Here is a 21,544-nt window from a genome sequence, read left to right as displayed (position 1 = left end):
CTGCAAATATACCCTGTACTTGCTAAGGATTCCTTAGAGGGTAGCCCACGCTCACAGGCTGTGGGAGCAGTCATAGAAGCTAAACTCGCACAGTGCTATTAAACTAGATTTTCTCCTTCTTACACACCACATGTCCCCTGTCTCTTCTTCATGCTGGTGCTTGGTGGCCACTCATGAGCTAGCCAACTAATTTCCATCAATCCTGCTTCCAGCAACATCAAGTTCACAACAGCCCAAACCCTACAGAGAGCACAGAGAAAATAAACAAGGAGACTACTGCAGGAGGAAGAGCAGCACTACCAATCAATCAGTGGCAGATACAAGTGAGCTCATACACTTGAGAGACATGGCAATTGGAATTTATGTTCTCCATGGCAGTACAAAAACAGTACGAGCAAGTCATGAGACTTACATAGTACAAACAGGAACTACCTTTTTAACTAGTTATCACAGAAGCAGCAACTCCAACAACCTCTACCTTCCTCTAACTGTACTGTGAACAAGGATCTTGTTCAACTTCCACCTTTTGGATGCAGGCATTTTCCCAGTCTATTAACGTTTATTGCCTCCTGGCAGCACTGTACTCTCCGTCTTCATGGAATGCTACAGGTTCCTAGCTTTTCAACATTTTAGTGCTTTTCTATCTCCTCCTGAAACTATTTTTAAAAAGTATCTTTAAAAGCAGATTAAGTTAATTGATAACTGATGCCAAGGCTGGAATTTGCAGGTGCACTGTTTCCCACATCTTAGACCTCTGAAGCAGACATTCTGGTTAGTGAAGGTGTAAAACTATGTGAATGTTTTGCAGAAGAGAAAACAAGACCTAAATAGCACTGGAGATAACGAAGTGCTCAATGGGCCACTGCTGAAGTCTACGGCCAAATGTGTGATGTTTTTTGAGCTATTTTTAATCCCTCTGCCGATTTTTCCAAGCATAAAAATTAAAAACATGCATGTAAAGCCATCCTTGAAAGGCTGGATTCAAAGTACATCTATTATGGCATTGTTAATGTATAAAGCATTATAGTTTGCTTTATTCAAATACAAAGCTCATGACTTCATAGCAATTCAATTAACTGTTAAAGCAAAAATAAAATATTATCTGAAGGTAAGGTCAAGGCAGCATTTTGTGCTACTCTTAACCATTCTTCTTCAGTGAAAAGTCTTGAATCATGTCAAATCCAATACAATATATTATTCAGTTATTTGAAATAATTAGAGAGCAGACAAAAACTATGCAACTTGCATTATTTAAAAATAATTTAATTAACGATACAGTTATAAAGCTGTTAAACCTTCTAAGATATTAACAGCTGGATTTTTTAAGTTGTAAGTTTAGCCAGAAAAACAAGGTAATCATTACATGTTTAAAGCAATCAATATTGGTGGAACAAGCTCTCTAATGTTTTCTCTCCCAAAGGTGAAAATGAATTTACTGTTCTGCTCCTGCCACAGGTAAAATGCATGAATTTAGGAAGCCTGAAATTTGCACCCATGTGCATCCTAATCTTTAGCTTCTTGCAGCCATTCAGTTGGTAACTGCCCTTGGCTGGCTTCAGCATTCCTTGAGCAGCACATCAGCAGCACCAGCAGACAGCAAAGCTGATCCAGCCTAAACAGAAAACCACCATGGCTCAGAAACACAACGTGCCAACTCAACCATAACAAACCAGAGGGAGAACTTCATATGGGAACAACAGAGAGCTGAGGGAGGAAGAGCTGATGTTTAGAGTGACCACCACCAACCACCACCAGTCAGCATTTAAGCCACGTACTTCCTAGAACTTGGTGGCTGAAAGAAAAACCTGAAAACAGTGACCAGCACTGTTTCTCTATAAATTATGACATTGCAAACAAATTGTATGTGCTCTGCTGCAGAACTCAGTCAAATTCTTTATCCTTGCATATAACCTTGGAATGCAACTGCTATACTGGAAGATCCTTTCCAGTCTTCATAATATAAAACCTAAGCAATAGTTTCAGGCTTGAGTGCAAGTGAATCATTACAAGGAGACAACAGGTCAGATGAGCTTCTACAGGTACACTGGTGATAAAATGAAGACTAGGGAAAATGTGAGCCCTTTTCAGAAGGGAACAGAAGACTCAGTTAACTGGAACATGGAGGAGGCTGAGGTGTTAACAACTTTTTTACCTCATCTTCACCAATAGGTGTTCCAGCCACACCACCCCAGTCACAGAAGGCAAAAGCAGGGGGAGAATGAAGAACTGCCCACTGTAGAAGATCAGGTTCAAGACCATCTAAAGAACCTGAAGATGCACAGGTCCATGGGAGCTGAGGGAACTGGTGGATGAAGTGGTTAAACCACTATACATCATATCTGAGAAGTTGTAGCAGTCCAGTGAAGTTCCCACTGACTGAAAAAGGGAAACATAACCCTCATTTTTATAGAAAAAAGGAAAACTCAGGGAACTACAGGCCAGTCAGTCTCACTTCTGTGCAAGGCAAGATCATGGAGCAGATCCGTCTGGAAACAACACTACCAAGCTGTGTGGTGCAGTCAATATGCTGGAGGGATGGGATGTCACCCAGAAGTGCCTTGACAGGCTTGAGAAGTTGGCCTCTGTGAACCTCATGAAGTTCATCAAGGCCAAGTGCAAGGTCCTACATGTGGGCTGGGGCAATACCAAGCACAAATATAGGCTGGGTGGAAAACGGATTGAGAGCAGCCCTGAGGAGAAGGGCTTGGGGGTCTTGGTGGATGAGAAGCTCAACATGACCCAGCAACTCAGCCCAGAGACTTTATAACACCTATATACCTAAAGGGGCTCAAGGAAGCTGGAGAGAGACTATTTACAAGGGCATGTAGGGATAATGACAGGGGAGAATGACTTCAAACTCAAAGAGGGCAGGTTTAGATTAGGTAGAAATTCTTTACCGTGAGGGCAATGAGGCACTGGAACAGGCTGCCCAGAGAAGCTGTGGATGCCTCATCCCCAGAAGTGTTCAAGACGAGGCTGGATGGGGCTTTGAGAAACCTGGTCTTGTGAAAGGCACCTGTCTACAGCAAGGAGGCTGGAAAAAGATGATCTTTAAGGCCCCTTCCAACCCAAACCATTCTTTGATTCTATGACTTAAATTAATAGTTACTTAATCATACACAATTTATCTCAAAACTCCTTGAGCATTCCTACTGCACTGATATGTAACTGACACACTTGCACTAATCTCCCAATACATTTATGTGTACTTAATACTGCTACTGTAGGATTCCTGGCATTTCAGTCCTCCTATGATCAAGAGTACTTTTGATGTCAAGCAGTATCTGCTTCTAGATCAAAGGCTTTGCTACTCAATATGGCTTTAAATAAAGCTTCTAAGTTCTTATAGTTGTCAAGAGTAAATGCAACACCTAAAATAAAAGCAAAGGAAAACAAAAAGTCTGAATTTGAGTTAGTTTTTGTCAGTCTTACTTTAGAAAACTTTTTTGCATCAGTTGACAGAAAAGGTTCTCAGGCAAAACTACTTCATAAGGTCCCAGTATCTAAAAGCCCATCACAGAAAAACATTCTGTACCACAGCCTCAGTGGGACTATCCATGACAGTAGGCAACAAGGCCAAGATGCAATAGAGGATTCACATATGTAATACAGCTATCTAATAAAACTAATATGCCTGAAGTCAAACTTCCCTGCAACAGCAGGGCAGTACAGTAAGACTGGAAGTGGGGATTATTTTAACAACGTGTGATGAACAGGACTAGGGAACTGATCTGGTGTTAGTAACTGTGCTACAGAAGAACAAGGGGTAAGTGATATTAAACCAAATCTTTATGAGTCAATGTGTTAAAATGATTGCACCAGTACAGTTGACAGAGAGAAGCAAGGTAGCATGAAGACAGAAAAACTGCAGCAGACGACAGAAACAGGCAGCCAGAGCACAGAAATGTTCCACTAAGGGATGTGCTCCAACCTCCTGGAAAGGGCTCTAATCCTCACAGCCTCTGTGAAAGCCCTGAAGAGCTTTGCTTTTGATAGTAACAACTACCAGAGCACCTCTAAGAGCAGTGTCAGTCCTATTAGGTAACAAATGGGTTTCGGTATGATCAGCTCTATTATCCACACATATATATATCACGACCAGATATGCTTGCTGATTAGTGCATTTACTCAAGTAAGTTCATTCAAAGACCCATTTCAGTTTCTCTTGTAAGGTAAGTGGCAATCCTCAGCTGAAACAAATCAAGATGAAGGCAGAGGAAATTCTAGATAAAGGTTGCCCTGCTTTACTTGGACAGTAAAGATTCATTGCATATGCTATCACTGTCTTCATCATGGGGAAACTATCTATTAAATTACCATAGTCAGAAAAAGGAGTATCACGGTGTTAGGAATAGGAAAATTTCCATGGAAATAGTCAAAGCTGAATCATCTGCTGCAACTGAAGAAAAATTACAACATCTGGATATTTAGAAAGGTCCCTGAAGACAAATCAAATTAAAATCTGTTGAAAATAAAAACAGCTGATCAGAAGCTTTAAAATACACCACTTCACTTGACACTCAGTTACAAACACCCAGGCAAAACTGAGTACAAGTGAGAAAAACAAATTGGAAAGAGTATCCAGACTCAACATAATAAGCCCAAAATATTTTCCAGGAAACCAAGGAGACAAGCATTAGCAAGTTTGCAATTGGCTAGCAGGAGTGAACTGAAACAAAAAACTTTAGATGAGGGTGTGGAAATCTAGAGAAGAAACTTAAGACATCAGCTACTGAGAAAGCCAGCTGATGGAATCAGTCAGTACTTGGGCAGAACTGGACACCTGCTGCACCACAGAGTGGAAAAACACTGTCAGAGGTCCAAGCTAAGAGATTTCAGGAGAACTGCCTGCTCCAACACCTACACAATGCTGTCTCTTCCTGCATCACTCTGTATAACATCTAGAAGCCAGATGTTTGAGTGACAGCTTCCAGCATAGAAATCTGCTAGCTGTGAAATCAGGGAATGGGATAGACACTACTGAAATTAAGATCTCCCATCTTCCTCACGTTAAGTATTATAGTAAGTGAGGACAAGGTGCTACAATTAAGTCGAAAACAAGAATGGCGGTCACAACTAAAGCACATCTTTAAGTGATCTCAGTCATGTGCAGGCATATAGTTTTCCCTGCTCAAATAAGCTTTAATTTTGATTGTAAGACTGTACCAGAGCAGTTCTTCCATGTCTGCAGAGTACCAAAGACCTAAACATGAACTCTGCAAATTAAGTATGAAATTATTAGATTCCGACTCCACTGGCATATACAGATCTACAGAGCGCTTACTACTTTCTCCTGTAGCTAGGGAATGCAGCACCAATTTGTAAAATCCTAATTAGGTGAAGTTAACATCTAGAATTTCAGTATCTGAAGAGGTGCCAAATCTACATTTTCTAGTATTTGATAATTTAATAGATTTCAACACTTGCTGATTTTACTGCATTTCTCCCCTATATATAACAACAGCTTCACCCCTCAACCTCACTACTTTTGTGGTCAGAAAGGGATTTACTACGGAAAGAAGAAAATCTCTGAACGTCACTACATCCCTCTACCTCCTCCCTATGACCATCTCCAAAACACTACAGCTCCAGTTCATCCAGAGGGCCACCTAGACCGAGCCTGCACTGCTGCACTCATTGGCTTCAGCCACCCAAGTGTGCTGCTAAGGTGCAAGCCCAGCGCAGCTCCTGCAGCTGCCTTTCTTTTACTCTCCTAGAGGTAGTACTAAGGGAATACTCCCAGGAAAAAGTAGAGATCTTGTTACCACTGACTCATGGAATATATATTCCAGAGCAGCATGCAGACCAGTAATGCAGTCTGTAGTGCATTACTGAAAAGGGTGCCAGTTTAGGACATGCTGATCCAAACATGCTCAACTCAAAGAGAGCAGAAACAAACTCAGCACCAAATAAAACATCAGCTTGTTTTTCAGTATTTACTAACACTGAAAATAAAAGCCATTTTCCTATCTATAACTAACTTTCTCTTTGAAGATCTCTATCTGTCAATGCTTTTCTGCGTTGATATAACCGACACCGCTTCCTCAGAGCGCTTCCAGACCACGGTTGTTCAAATTTAGTTTCCAATCTGAGTAAAAGAATTGCACCCTTTTCATTTATGAAACAGTGCATAATTATTCGGTGTCTCACTGAGGGTTTCATTCACCATTTAATTCTCTCATTAGTATTCCCTGAGCATGTGAAATCCTTTTAGCACTTGTATTTATGTGCACTCACCAAAACTGAGAAATTTCATCACCTCTTCAATTTCAACCCATTTTCCTTTTTTGCTTTCAGCTGATCCAGAGAGTTATTCTCAAGTACTATTAGCTTGTGCATATCATACAGAAATTAACTGAATACCACAGTTCAACTGTGGTAAAACTTCTTGCCCCTTCTGAAACATTAAGTTTCTAGGTGTACTGAGAGGGAAACAACAAAGGTAAGAAAGGTGCAGATAGACAAGAGAGGATCTGAAAGGACTGCCATGATGATGATCAAAGTGCTGGAGAACCTAGCCTACGAGGAAAGACTGAAGGAAGTTAGGTCTCTTCTCCCTGGTGAACAGAAGGCTCAGGGGACCTTGTCGCAGTATTCCTAGTCAGTATTCTTGTCACAGTACCTTTAGGTACTGTAGGGCAGCTATAAAAAGGACAGAGGTTCTCTTCTCACAAGAAGCCACGTGAAGATGACAAGGGGCAACAGGTATAAGTTGCACTGGTAGACATCTCAACACAAGATGTTTTTGCAACGAGAATCATTCACCAGGACAACCTCCCCAGGAACACAGAACAGTCCCCATCACTGGCGGTTTTCAAGAAGTGATTGGACAGAATGCTAGATAATCTCACCTAGGCTCCCTTTCTCACTTGGGTAGATGGGACCATATGATCTTTGGAAGCCCCTTCTAACCTGGGCTGCTCTATAATTGGATGATTCTGAGCCTAAGAACAGCCCAATTGCATCCTGTAGCATGTTGCCTCAGAAAACACATCCCCTTTGATTTGTGCCAGTTTTATTGCAGCACAATTATTTCAACTTTCAGCATAATCTGAAAATTAGTTTCCTAATGGCAAACTCTGCATGAGCTACAGTAGTTCTATTAGTTTCACATACTCTTATCACTCTCAGTTTCATGTAACTATTAGGAGAACCCATTAAAAATATGATCTCTTCCTGCAGTGCTTATAACTGCTCTTTCCCGTCCACTCTCTATCAAGTTTCCTATTTTAGTTAGAACTACTTTATAGCTTATAATAGGTTTCAATCTTGTCAAATTTAATTTGACATCCAGATCTACTGTAAAAAGCTACTTTTGTTAAAAAAATTAAACCAGCTTAAACAAATTATGTTGCTGATATACCAGTGAGTTCCATTTTCCCTTTCTCAGCTCAAAAGCAAAATTCATATCCTGCATCAGCAAGGCCTGAAGCAATTCCCATACTTCATTATGTATAATATGGCCACTAAATAGCTCAAACATCAACAGACAAAACTGCAGGCAAAGCTCCTGCCACCACAAGAAGTACCATTAGTTCACTGATCAGTGACACCTTACCTGAGATTGCAATAATTCAGGTCAGGAGTTGTATGTTACTAAGATTTGAGTGATCTTTGAGAATAATGGAAGTAGTAAAACTTTCTAAACTTTATGTCTCAAAATACTGACTGACCCTGCCTTCAGGTCTGTACATACAGATATTAAAGACCTAAGACTAGTGCAATTAAGCTGTTTAAATTTACCTTCCAACAGCAAGATTGCAGAGTTGGTGTCTGACATGAACTACAAAAACAATCATTCAAGTTTACAGCCTTGTTAATATATAGGGACACTTCCTAACACGGCTGAGTATTTCCTCCTCTCAACAAGGATCTCTCCTATCTTCTCCTGGTAGTTTACACCCAAAAATGGATTACAGAAAGCAGATAAGCATTAGAAATATCAAGACCAGTTATACATATTTGATCTAAATAACAATCTTCTACAATGATGCACCATATAACTAAATCTCTTGCACGGCATTTCTTCTGTCCCTAGAAAACAGAAGCATTATTGACAACTTACAGATGGAAAACAAATTCCATTTCTAAAGGAGCTGCCAGCCACAGATAGCTGACAATAAGCTACTTACTGTTGTAAAGTATTTGAACCTTGATAGTGTGCCCCAGCCAAACCATTTTTAGTTATTTTTACCAGAGCCCTCAGAGAGTGAGCAGGCTGGAGTTACCCTCACCAGCTTCACCTGGCCTTCCACCTTCAGCTGCAGCGCATCAGCCCCAAGAGGGTTTTTAAGCTCCAGTCTGAAGGTTCGAGGGGAGAGGTGGGCCAGGTTTATATCTGTTCCCTGTCCTTTGCTGTCTTGTTGTTTGCATTTCCTGAACTAACTTGGCTGCTGATCACTGGATGGGCTTTGTTGCTGTCATCATCTTAATGCTGCTTGCCTGGATCAGGAGCCCCACCTGTTAGAGCCCTCAGGAATTCATCAAGGACTGAAAGGTAAACTGTGCTAAATTGGAAAAGAATCGGGAAAGAAGAAGCTGAAAAACTAAATACCAAGACAGCAAGGAAGAGATAAAAAAGGACTGTGCTGCACTTGATTAAAACCAATCATATTATCAGGAAAAGCACGTGCAGAGCTCATGGACAGAATAGAGAAACCAATCGAGCAATGGGAGATCTCTTGCACAGCAATTGCAAAATGTATACGTACTGTATTATGTAAGTAGTGTAAAATGTAAAAGTAGAGTAGTATGTAAAAGTAGGTAGAATGTAGAAGTAAGTAAAATGTGTAAGTACTGTGTTATGTAGACGTTGTAAGAAAATGTATAACTAGAGTGATATGTATAAGTACTATAATCTAAGCAAGTGAAACGTGTAAGTAGGTAGAATGTATAAGTAAGCAAAGTGTATGAGTAATGTATTATGTCAAAGTTGTGAGATGTGTGAACACAGGGGTATTTTAAACAATAAGATCCTTCTGCGTAATCATACTGATTCATTGATCAGAAGGCATGAGTTCCTGCAACTTACACTGCAAAATTGCTAAAACTTGTTCTAATAAGGTCATATACTCTACAGCGAGGGCAGTAGTACGTACCTTGTGCAAGCATGTTAAACTCCAAGAACAGTGCTATATGATAAAGCTCCATAGCTTCTTCAGCCCTAGTCATGTTTAGTTTTCCTGCTACAAGAGCCTGAACTTCACTTAAACTGCCCACTGAAGGACTGGAGTGCAAAACGGAGAGGTCCACCACATCTGTATACATACAGTTCAAAATGACCTTAGCGTATTTTTTTGGTATGATAGATTCATCCAATATAATTCTAGTTGGAGTTCGTAGAGTTCGGTCTGTGATTTCTTCACCCGTTCGTATCCTCCTCTGCAGCAAGTGACGGAAAAAGGGAGATCGTGATGAAATAATAGCTTTGTGAGCTCTGAGCTCTTCATCTAGACAGTTCTGACTTCCACCAAAAGTTTCAACTAAGTCAGAGTTGGATGAAAAGCTAAGAACCACATCGTAGTAGCACATATAATCAAACAGTGCGCGCATGTCAACATCTAAGGAATTTGGTGTTCCAAATTCTTCACTAAGCTGCACAAGAATATCAACATTTTGGAATCTTGAATCCTCCATTCCAAACTCGCCCGTATAAAGGTAGTGTAACAAAGCAGAAAACATAGGCATATCTATGCCAGCTGTGTTAATATCCATTATTATTTCTGCCCCATACTCTGGTGAGGAAGAAAGCAGCGTCTTAAAAAATGGACATCTGGCCGCCAATATTGCACGATGCACAGGAAAACAAGTTTCTTGAAATATTAAGTCTACATCAGTACAATATTTGTATTGATAAAGTTCAGCCATGTCTTTTTGTAGCGTCTTGGCTTCTGGTCTTGCCAAATTAGCTTGTAGATAAAGTTCCTTTAAGGCTGATGTTCCTTCGTATTCTTCTACTAATGCATTAACATCTCTGACATCCCAGCCTGAGAGGAGCTCGCGCATCTGCTTGGCATGGTCAGCAGATCGGCTCGATTTCCGACGCTTAATGAATTTCTTTTTGAGGGTGGCAAGGCCAGAGGTTTTCTTTTTCTTGTCTTGAGGTTTCTCATGGCCATGGTCAAGGCTATACAGCTTTGATTCACAGCCAAAACCTTGATGAGAGTAGGAGGATGTCCCTAAAAGCAAAAGGAGAATTGAACACATTTATTCTTTAAATTTAAAAGGAAGGTCCATAAAACCTAAATGCTCCATCAATGATACTGCAAGTTACACAGTTATTCCTTCTCCTCACATCAGATAATATGGTAACTGAAAACCTGACTGAAGCCTTTTCTGGTGATTAAGAACAAAGCCTTTTATCTGCATCTACAAAGCTCATAGTTTGCTGGATTTTGGGATGTTTTGGGGTATGGTTTTCTTTTGTTTGGTTGGGGTTTTTTAAAATATATTCAATTTTAAGAACTCAGTGGTGCCAGTTGATGTAGCTCTATAGCATATGGTACACTTATCTAAGCAGGAAGAGAGTACTGCAGTTGTAACATTGAAAGTGTAATTGTATTAACTTTTTAAATCCTAATATGTCAGTGAAATACTAGCAATCCCCCCTTCAAAGTGTTTTTCAAATTCTGTTCTAGCATTAAGCATCATTAAAACAATAGAAGCATACCTGGCATCAGACAGTCCTAGTCACAAGAATAAAAAGCAAGAGAACACAGTACACCAAAACACTCAGGGAAACTAAGGACAATTAATTATTTTCAGTGCAAATTTAGAAAGAAAAGTAAAAATCCTGTCATCTGATAATCAAGTAATGCCAAAGTCAAACACATAAAATGGGCTCCTTTCCACAGAACTACAAATACTAATTTGTGCATACACACCATCAAAAAGAATATGGAGAAAGTCATAGTGTATTATTAAAGATTTCCTTTGAACAGAGCATTATACAATTGAAGTATACATATAATTATTTTTCTCCTCAAAAATAATTTATAGGGAAATTATACTATGAACTAACACTGATTGCAATTCAGTGAGGAAAAAAAGGAATTAGAGTCTGCATTTTGACGAGTAATGGAAAACCTAAGTAGTGTTTTAGAGAAAAAAAAGGAGTTAAAAAACCATAGCTTTAATGTGAGAGTCATGCTTCTGTTTAACGGTTATTTTCTAATTTAAGTCTATTTACAGGGCTTTCACTCTAAGCCAGATGGTGAAGAACCACAGACATGACAAGAAAAGAGAAAAGGAAGTACACAAACCCAACTCCCACTTCTGGACCAAAAAAGAATGAGAAGAAAACATTTGCAAGTGCTACACATATCAATAACAATCACAGGTTCATCTGAAATAGTGTTTGTCCATTTTCTGTCACAAACAGTTAACATGTTTCCATTAGCACACTTGTGTAGCTTCACTACTTGTTGCCATTTTTTTTAATCTTTCAAAGCCCATTCAAGAACCAGAGCTTTTGGGGCCTTTTACAACTTGTTCTATCACTGCAATCTCACAGCTCCACCTGTTTCAGGGTGATTCACTGTGATGCTCTTTTGATAGTGATGTCATGGGCCAGTCTGTCAAAACACACTGCTTTCAGTTGCCACGTGATTTCAAGTATTTCTTGAACTTTGAAAGACACTGGAGTAATTCAAAGCTGTATTTGAGACTAAGGCAGCTGTAGCAATCTAACAGTTCTGTAAATTGTTTTATTGTTTAAGTCTCAATAACTAAACTTACACAGTGGTTTTTATGTCAAGCTAATTAAAACTCCCACAAATCACGCAATGCAGTGGTTTTATGATTCTTCTATTAGTGAAAACTCTGAGAAGGAACTTTGCTTTATTTGAGGAAAGACATCTAACCTTTTTATCCAAGTTTAAAATTTGCTTGATCAGGCAACATGTTATTAATCATGTTGAAATTTCAAGAAGTGAAAAGAATACAAATTTAAATGAAAAGAACAGGAGTAACTCAAGAAAACTTCAACAAAGACGTTGTGCTGCAAAATTTACCACAAAAATTCCTTCCACATGCTATACTAGATATGACAACAGAAAAGCAGAGATTTAGCCTCCTGCTGACAGAGACAAGCGTAGAATTTCTGCTTAATTTGAAATTTTCCTTTTTACAATAAAAGTAAAACTACACTTTGGTCCCCCTATAATGACAGATTCTGTTTCCAGAGAACATGCCAGCTCATTTCTACTTGAGGTACATTGGATTCTAATGGCAAATTTGAGCGCAGAACATTCTCTAACATTCCACTAAAGAAAAACTAGGACACCGCAAGTCTCAATTTCTTTCTTCCCTGAAGGCTGCTGTGAGGTATTACTTGCACATGAATCACCACAAAATACTAAAATGCCATTCAAACCTTTGTGTACCCTGAGCTACTTGCAAGATTTAACTTTGGAAGTACTGCAAACAGTTCTATTAACCATTACAAACAGATAAAGAACTGCTACAAAAGTATCACCACACAACTGCTTTTTGTAAGAAATAGAGATGCACCATCATAGCCTCTCTGGGTTCCCAACAGCCGGTGGCTCCATATCCCTCAAAGAAAGAATCTGGAAGAGAACATTTTTGGGCTGCCTGCATTCCTTCATAAGGCAGCAGCATTAAAAGTAGGAAAAAAATAAATTATTCCCCAGCACTACACTAAAAGACACCAATCTATTAAATGCTGTTCAAAAGCAATCGCTATTTCATGCCCCTAGACCATACCCAGCTTTGGACAGACAAATATTTACAGAATCAGATGACTGCCAAGAGGAGCTACTTGGGAACTTGACAATGAAAAATGGGATCTGTTTAGTCCCTTGCATGCCCACATATTTTAATATCTAATTATAGAGCTCTACTTAAAAAAGCAAACATCTTGAACAGATGCACCACCCTAAGAAATGGCGTGAAATCCTCCTCCTGACTGCTGCAGACAAAACACCAAGGAGATGACTAGTTAAGCTTTTGCTAAAACAAAAGTATTATTTTCCAGTAAGTGCACTACACTATTTTGAACTGATTTGTCTCCTCTTCATAAACTATAAGCAAACTAGGATGAAGTCAACTAACAATAAGAGCTCATACCATGAAACTACTGTGCTTTGCCATACCAGTTCTCAGACCTTAGCATTCATCCTACAGTTAGCAGGAAAGATGGTGCAGGGCTTTAATGGTAAAGTAGCATGTCTAAAACAAACCCATAGGCCTGAATCCAGTTTCCAGGAATAAGGCAACTAATACATATTACGATGCAGCTATGATAACTCTATCCCCCAATTCTGCTTCGGGGCAGTAAATAGATCTAACGCCATCTACATTAAAAAAACCCCTACAAGACCATAAAAACAGACAATTCCCCCCCAAGCAAAGGAATAAAACCCCACAACACCCAAGCCCCCACACATGTAAAAGCTGATACAACATTAAAACATCATTATTCTGACAAGTGATGAAAACCTCAGCTATCAATTTTAGGATACATCTATTTTCTACTGAGACAGCTACAAAAACCAACCATGCAAACAAAAATCAAAATGAGAAAGAGCCAAACACCACAAGGTGGGAAGAAGAGATGTACACGTTGGGATGTAGATAGCACACTCACAGAACCCCATAGTATCAGGAGATTTCAGCAAGAATTTTACCCAGAACACTCATCTGCCTTTCCTAAGGTGAGACAAGCACATGCTTTTAGGCTTTCCTCAAAAAGAGCCTCAGCCACAATTTCCCATAGGTAACAGGGGTCAGTAAATTTATTGTGACATACTATATAATGGGTTTCTATTTTGAGTTTAATAATGAAGAGCATCAACTAAACCTTCCACATATCATGTAGAAAGTTTCTTGGGAATTTAATGAAGCCTTTGGAACTCTCTTCAAATCTGCTCAAAAGGTGTTTCAGCCTGCAAATCTGCCTGTTTCAAGGCCTCTAAGGGTTTCTCTTCACTCAATACAGTGGCAGATTAAAAAACACCATGACATGTAAGAAAAGCATTTTAGCTGCATTTTAGAAAGCATACATGCAAACTGGAGCAAATCTTCTACTAGTTAGCTATGATACACTGAAAATATTTAAACCCTCGGGGGAAACTTTACAGCACAGATATCCATGATGTTAGGACTAAAAGTTCTTCCTTGACATGCTGTGACAGCACACATGGAATTTTTAGTCAAGAGCACACATCCTTCAATGCAACAGTTTGTGGTCTGTCCTCAGAGCTAGGAATGCCACAAAAGCTGAGAAAAAAGAGAAAATTTACAAAATGAGTCAATTTTCCCTCTGCTAAGGATATCGTTCTGCTTTCAATGGTGATTAAAAAGAGAAGTAACACTGAATATCAATAACTACTTATGTAGTGTTGCAAGCTGAGGCATAAAGGAGAAAAGCATTTATAAACTATTGATGTTATTTACTGCTAAGATCATTCTTCAGGCTGTCAGGGTTGGGTTTTTTTTAAGGAATATTTATATTCTCAGAGACTGCCTTCTTTCAGATTCATAACATAGATGTTTATTATTTATAGGGTGACAGTACTTAGATCTACACTGAGGTCTTTTTGTACTAGACTGAAAAACACATAAAGGTAACGCCTGCCCCAGTTATGACTGGGATGAGAAAATACTTTCTTAAGGGCACTTCAACACATGTCTCCAGCTAAGCAAGGTCCTGGCTTGTAAATAATACTGTTAGGACAGTATTATTTGTGTGCCATTTACAGGCACACAAAAAGGAAGAGAAGCTGTCTTCAAGCCTGTTTATTACCTTAACAGGTTTATTACCAGAGATATCCCTTCTAGCAGTAAGGAGGTAATTGACTTGGACACAATGTCAATACTACAATGAATACTGATGATCAAGAGTTTCACATGCTCTGACACAGTTCCACAGAAATTCTGAGGAAGAGTATAAAACAGTATGAATATTAACAGAAAGCAACTGCTCTTGAACTGGGAAAACTAGCATGCATGGTTTAATGATAAAAAACTCCATTTATTTTATTTAAATAACCTGGCAAATGTTTACTTGCAAAAGGCAGATCAACTCATTGCATACACAGGCCAAACAGATGGACAGCACCAAATTTCATGCACGATTGAACTTGAACGGATTCAAACTGGTGACCTAGAAAATAGAAGCTCTACATAACATTTCTGCAAGCAAATCAAATCCAGTGCATACACAATCCACCAAGTCATTTTTGTAAGTGACAAGATAACTGAAAGGAGTTACCTATGAATGTCTGTTGTGCCTGTGAATTTCCCCCTACCCTTGGGGAACACGAGTGAGGGTAGTTAGATGCATTAGCACCCATTTTCTTCAGTCACTCAGGCATTCCGCCTGCTGGCTCTTCAATGTATAATCCCATAATCCTTTATAAATCTTCAATCCCAGGTCCAGCATTCTGTTCCTCCATTTCTAAAGAACAAAAACGCCAATAAGTTACTTCATTATTTGTCACTGTTATGTGATTTAGATGAAATAAATTCAGCTTCCAGCACACAGTATTTTCATAAAATAAAACCGCAAACTTTCAAGATAGCTTATTATTTGAATGATTAAACCAAGGTCAGACACACTTTTTTCCCCCACAATAACCTGTAGTTTTCCAAACCATTCGCAATTCATATGATAAATTGCAATATGCAACAGGATGGCTATCAAACTTTTAACTAAGAAATTTTCAAGGAGAAGTTGGTCTAGACTAGGTAGTCTCCTTTGACTATACCAAGAAAGACTTTTCATACATGTTTATACCTATTCCCACATTGTTAAAAAGTCCCAAACTGAATTATACTGATTGAGAAAGCTAAACAAGCCAGTCCTGTTGGAGGTTATACCATCATCACTGCTTTCAGCTGCATTTTTATTCATAACATTTACATACTTCTCATTCAGTACTGCTTTTCAAATTCAGACTTGAAAAGACCTAGAAGTATGTTTAAAATAGCAAAAATAAGGCATTTAAGGATTCATTGAATGTTTTTTGGGCATTTGAAAACATCTTAGAAATCAGTTCTGAGGTAATTTGAACAAGGATTCTTTGCTAACATACAACAAACATTCTAATTTATTCCAATATTAGCAGTGTTAAAATATTAATACAGAAAAATGGAAGTTACCACATGAAGAACTGCTACTGTCAACTGAACACCTGTGACCCCTTCCAAAACATAAACATGCATATAAAGAGCGATACAAAGGTGAAGCCTATACCAAGAATCCTTTAGATTCCCTTGAATGTTGTTAACACAGATTTGCTATATGCTTCCAAATTTTCTTCCTTTCTTGGTAGTCTCTGGCATGTTAAATTGGCCAGGAAAGTGACATGCAAGTGCATGTTTCAAGGAAACATGCAGTGCAGATCCTGTGGAGCAGAAAGTGAGAGAGGCCAGGAAGGAAAAGGCTGCAAATTGCTGTAGGCACAGAGGTGAGGGGAACAAGTGCTCCCGGATTTGAGTGCTGGCTACGCGAAGAGGAAGAATAGGGAAGGGTTTGAAAACCTGGCTTTACAGATGTGGTTATCAGGCAGAATTGCTGCTCCAGCTTGTGCATATCCCCAGGGTGGCCTCACACAGCTGCAGCCTGCTGAGCACTAGTGGAATTCTGCTAGGGCAGGAGACACAACCATAAAACCACCACAGCAGCTTTCAAGCCAACTTGAGCCAACCTGCAAGCTTGTAAATGAGAAAAGGGAGCTCCCATGACCACCCTCCCTAGCGAGAAAGCCAGGTCATCTCAGCTGCATACAGTCTTGAACTTGCAGATCCAACTTGCTACACATCTGGAAACAAAGACAAAATACCCTCCTACAGGAATAGGAGTCTACTCGGGATGAAGATAGAACCAGAGCACACACAAAACAGGCAACATCACACCAATGAACATCAGCAAATCTCAGCAAACACAAGCTGCTGGATCAGTTCAGTCTTACCAATGCATGCGCTCATGTTCTGCCTTGTGCAGAAATAAGGAATTCAAAGATTACTGAACCCACATGGATGTAGATCTCTACTTCATTTATGAAAAACTTCACTGACTTAAGAAAAAACACTTAGAAAATAATTTCATTAAAATAGTGACACTCCAAGTGATTTCTGTATGCACCAAGAATACATTGCTTAAATGTGGTGTAGATTTCTAGATGGAATTAGTTACATCCAGGACAAACTTTGTGAAGGTAAGAGTCACCTTGAAGTTTGAATGCTAACTTGCTCACAGGTAAAGGCCAACAACCTGAGTAGATATCCCAACAACTTCCCTTTTCTCAGCTAAAATTGGACTTGGTTCATTTGGACTTGAGTCCTGGAATAATGCCATTGTTATTTCACTTTTCTCTTCTGCATTCAGTTGCGGTGTGATAACATGTCTATTAGATGTCTACTAACAGTTTTCAGTTCTTCCTAATACAGGAAAGAGCCCAGGAGCTAAGTAAAAGAGGGAAGAAAAAAAAAGTGTTGGGCTTCTCTTTTTTCTTTATAAGTAAGCACTCAATATTTAGAACCAAGTCTCAGGTCTGAAGTTAATACCTTCCACCTCCTTCCACTTGGCAAAAAATATGCACCAAAAGATGGAAGGAATGCAATCAAGGAATATATGCGACTGTTCAATACCATTAGCAGTCAATGCTTGAATTTGCAAACAAGGATTTAAATAACTGGAAAAGGAACATGATAAAAGAGTCCTAAAATACACAATAGATAAAATTATGTTATTTGGAGGCTTACCACAATAACATTGTTACACACTAAGCCCAAGTGAGTATCATGCAGAACAAATTCACTCACTAAATTTAGAATATGTAACTTCCATGCACTGGTAAGTCATGTGTGTACAGGCTGATTTCTTGAGTATTTTGCATCTTGAATTCAAACATGTTGTAGTTCATAAAGCGTATTGGGCCCCATGGCTCAAAACTGACCACAGCTGTAGTTCCACTACTGTCCTTAACCTCATGTATCAACTGAAAGTACATTTCTTGTATTTTTAATACATCACCAAATTTTACGAGACAAATTTTAGACAACCCATGTTGCATTTCCCAAAAAATTAAGCTAGCACCAGTGATGAACTCTGTCCTGGAGGATGCCCTGCCTTCTTCTCTTCATTCTCATAACTTTTCCTACCTTGTTTGTTCTGTCCCAAGTATTTTGTGAATCAGATAAATTTACCCAAATTAGAGCTAACCTAAACAAAAAGCTGAAACAGCATTAGTCACTCAATTTGTTTGTTAAGACATTAAATGAATACTTGCACTCTCACAGGTGGAAAAAGAAAGAACCTGAAAACAAGCAATAGAGTAGGATTGCATCTTTTGACAGCAAAGTGTACTTGAACCACTCATGGATTTGGATGCTTTTTTTTTGTTCGGTTTGTTATGCTAGTATCCACTTCAGCCTCTGTATTAAACCTAGCCTACCTGAACACCAGTTAGTTTAGCATATAACTAGCTGAGTCTAGCCAATACATCTCAGCTACTGCAAAAATGCCAAGTCAGGAATGCTCCTTCTCCACAGTGAAAGGCACTTGTAACAGGAGAGGAATATAAAAATGAAAAAAAAACTCCAAACCACAAACAATTAGATTTTTAGCTGCAAAAGGAAAGACAGATTTCGTCTCTTCTTGCAACAGTTATCCTGCATACCAAAAGCTTCCCTATTTCAGCTTATCTGAAGCATTTTTAAACTTTATTTTAGCCTCAGAATACAGCCATGGAATTTTGTTTGTTTTAAAAACTACCATCAGATGAACTTTTTCTTTCCTTTTTATTAAAAGCCTGCATGCATCCACGTAAGCATTACCAAAACAAAACTGAATTCAACATCTGCTGACCAACTGAAACAGTCGTTGAGAGCAGTGACGCACGCACAGATGCATTTTGAACATACACAGGAAAAGAGTTAAACTATGTCAAAGCTTGTTTTGAAAAGCCTATACTGCAGAAGGAGTATATGGAGTGTGTTATGTGAAATGAAGCTATAGAAACTAAAATTAAAACCCCCAAATCCTACAAAACAGCACAGAAGTGACTTTCAGATTATACTGATACTCAGAAAAGAATTTAAAATAAGCACAAACCTGGTTAAAAGTTTCAGAACCTGAAACACATTTCTCAGTCTTCCCAATTCTTGTCACACTGCACCTAAAATCCTAAGAACCTAAGGCAACGTGCATCTGAGGTATCTGGGCTGACAGCCAGGTATTCCTGGACTGGGAATTTTGATTTAACAAAAGTCTCTGTACAGAATGGACTTTGGGTAACAGTGACACTTTGTTTATATCATCATTCAATACAAACGTTTCATAAAATTTCCTGTAGTTCACTGTGATCCAATTAATATAAAGGGCAAGGCAGGGAGTGCTACAACATGTTTTATGACCAAAAGCATTTGACTTTTCCCCTGTAAAATTTTAAGAACTTTGTATTTCTTTTGGAGTTGCTGCCATAGGATTATGCAATAGCATAATACTAAAACCAAAGTAGGAAATTATATCAAGTACATGCACATACCTGTACCAACATGGTATTTCAGGTTTTCATCTTACCTAACATGTTTTTAATTTACTATGCGTAAATGACAACACAAGCATCACAAGAATAACTTACTCATGTTTGCTTAGATTTTTATCCAGACCAAAAATGCTATGTTATTTTGCCCCAACAGCTCATTTCAAGTAACAAGAAGAACTGTACTGCAAGATGAGATGACAAGATCCAGCAATAAAAAGCCCCAACCCCAGTAAGGAAACACATCAACTAAATTTCAGCAAGGACAAACTTATTTCCATAGAAGTTAGGTGGATCAATAATTAAAAGAGATAGAACTTGTGAGAATGGACCATTGCTATCATCCCCAAAATACATCCCACCAGCTTGCCTTAACATCCTGAACCTGCCTCCAGCAGAACAGTGGTCTGGTGACCAATACAGAGTCCTGAGCCATCAGAAAGTGATTCAGGAGCAATCCCATGCTCAGAAGGACAGAAGAAAGTTCCCATCCACTGAGAAGTTTCCAGAGCCAGCCCTGGCCGTGTTGCTTGTTACACAGTATACTGCTGGAATTACAAGTCAGCAACATCAAAGCCACAAGCTCTCAAAAATGAAGACGAAGTTGCTTGTGGCTGGAGTTTCAACTGCTTGTTCAGATGTGCATTTAGTATCTAGCTCATTTTTCTTACTATGCTACTGGAAGGTGGCTCTCCAAGTAAGAGGAGCTGATGGGAACTGAGTACTACCTGTCCTGACCTTCCTCTTTTTCCATGAATAAGACTCAGAGGCACTAGCACAGTCTCAGATTTTGTGGAGGTAGAGCCTCCAGTCTTGGAAGCATACATGCTAAAGGACTGAATGCCTATGGGACAGAGTATTGGAAAGAAATTGTGTAACTGGCAAGTAATTTTCTGTTCAAAGGAAACAACTGAAATTTGAAGGCTCAGCTGATTATGCAGCCTGACACACATGCAAATCCATGCAAAGCCTATTCTGACTCCTTTTTATAATCTAGTCAAGCAATCAACCTTTATCATTATTCAAAATTAACTGGATGATACAATACCAAGATGCAACTGAAACAGCTGAAAGGTTGTGGTTTGGATTAGTTCCATACAAAAATAAGGAATGGATAATGCTCTTTATGACATGGGATAATAAATCTGTGTTATTTCATTATTTAATGCATTGGAAAGAAAGAAAAACCCAATAAGCAAAACACCAGAACTTAAGCCACATCAGCAGTTACCAGCTCAAGAGGGCAAGGAAAAGCAGCTATAACTAGATTACGAAAGTGACTGCATTACTCAGTGCTTTGCTGAGAATCCTGTGTTCCAGCCATCACAAAGAACCCTTTCTTATAGTTAAGCATGAAATGTACAGCATTTTCTCTTCCATGAAGTAGTATGCTTCTCCATGAAGAAGTTCTTTCAAAATGGAGGTGATAAAAACACCACAACAGTCCTAGCTTTTTATTTCTAGATTTGTTGAGAATCATAGGACTGAGTTTTAGTGGGGAAAACCCACCAAGAAACAACCTGTACTGATTTTCAACCTTTTCTCTGAGGAATCAGAGTTAAAGTTAAAAGAACTATGCTCAAATAGAGCACAAAGGTGTGCGGTCTTGAAGATATGCACACTCCAGAAACTGAAAACACTAAGCAGCATTTTAACAGTTAAAAAAACCCCACAGAACTCACAGGAATATAACCTCTTTTCAATGCTGTCTTTGCAAATAGTGCTCATAGTAGGATTTCTCATGATCAGCAAAGCAATTCCAAGTACGATGTGAACATGTCACATCCTAGAAGTAATTAAATAATGTCATTAACAGGGAGTGACAGGTCAAATCACTATCAGCAGTGTGGAGGCAGGGGACATCAACATATTTATATTCCTCTAAATATAAAAAATTCCAGCAGCTAAAAAATTCAAACACACAAAGCACACAGAGACTAACTGAATTACAGCAGCACAATCCTGCACGGAATAGGTTGTTCCTCCCAAGCAACTTAAATGTCTTCATACACTGGCGAACAAATTTTCATCTC

At 38.9% G+C, this 21,544-nt stretch overlaps 1 protein-coding gene across 3 annotated transcripts in view; it reads right to left on the bottom strand.

The window, feature by feature from the left end:
• BTBD7 (BTB domain containing 7) overlaps positions 1-21,544 on the bottom strand; it is a 56,287-nt gene that overhangs the window by 22,317 nt on the left and 12,426 nt on the right. For 2 of the 3 annotated variants that reach the window (XM_032112766.1, XM_032112767.1), the window contains exons 2-3: positions 15,236-15,421; positions 9,099-10,178 (exon numbers count right to left, since the gene is read on the bottom strand). In XM_032112766.1, the coding sequence (XP_031968657.1) occupies positions 9,099-10,178; positions 15,236-15,317 (1,162 nt within the window). In that variant the 5' untranslated portion in view covers positions 15,318-15,421. The remainder of the gene's footprint in view (positions 1-9,098; positions 10,179-15,235; positions 15,422-21,544) is intronic. The other variant, XM_032112768.1, reaches the window with a different exon arrangement.

Source organism: Corvus moneduloides, chromosome 6, assembly GCF_009650955.1.
Source record: "Corvus moneduloides isolate bCorMon1 chromosome 6, bCorMon1.pri, whole genome shotgun sequence".
Taxonomy (NCBI): domain Eukaryota; kingdom Metazoa; phylum Chordata; class Aves; order Passeriformes; family Corvidae; genus Corvus; species Corvus moneduloides.
The sequence above is the reverse complement of the archived record's forward strand: the minus strand, read 5'-3'. Positions and strand labels throughout refer to the sequence as shown.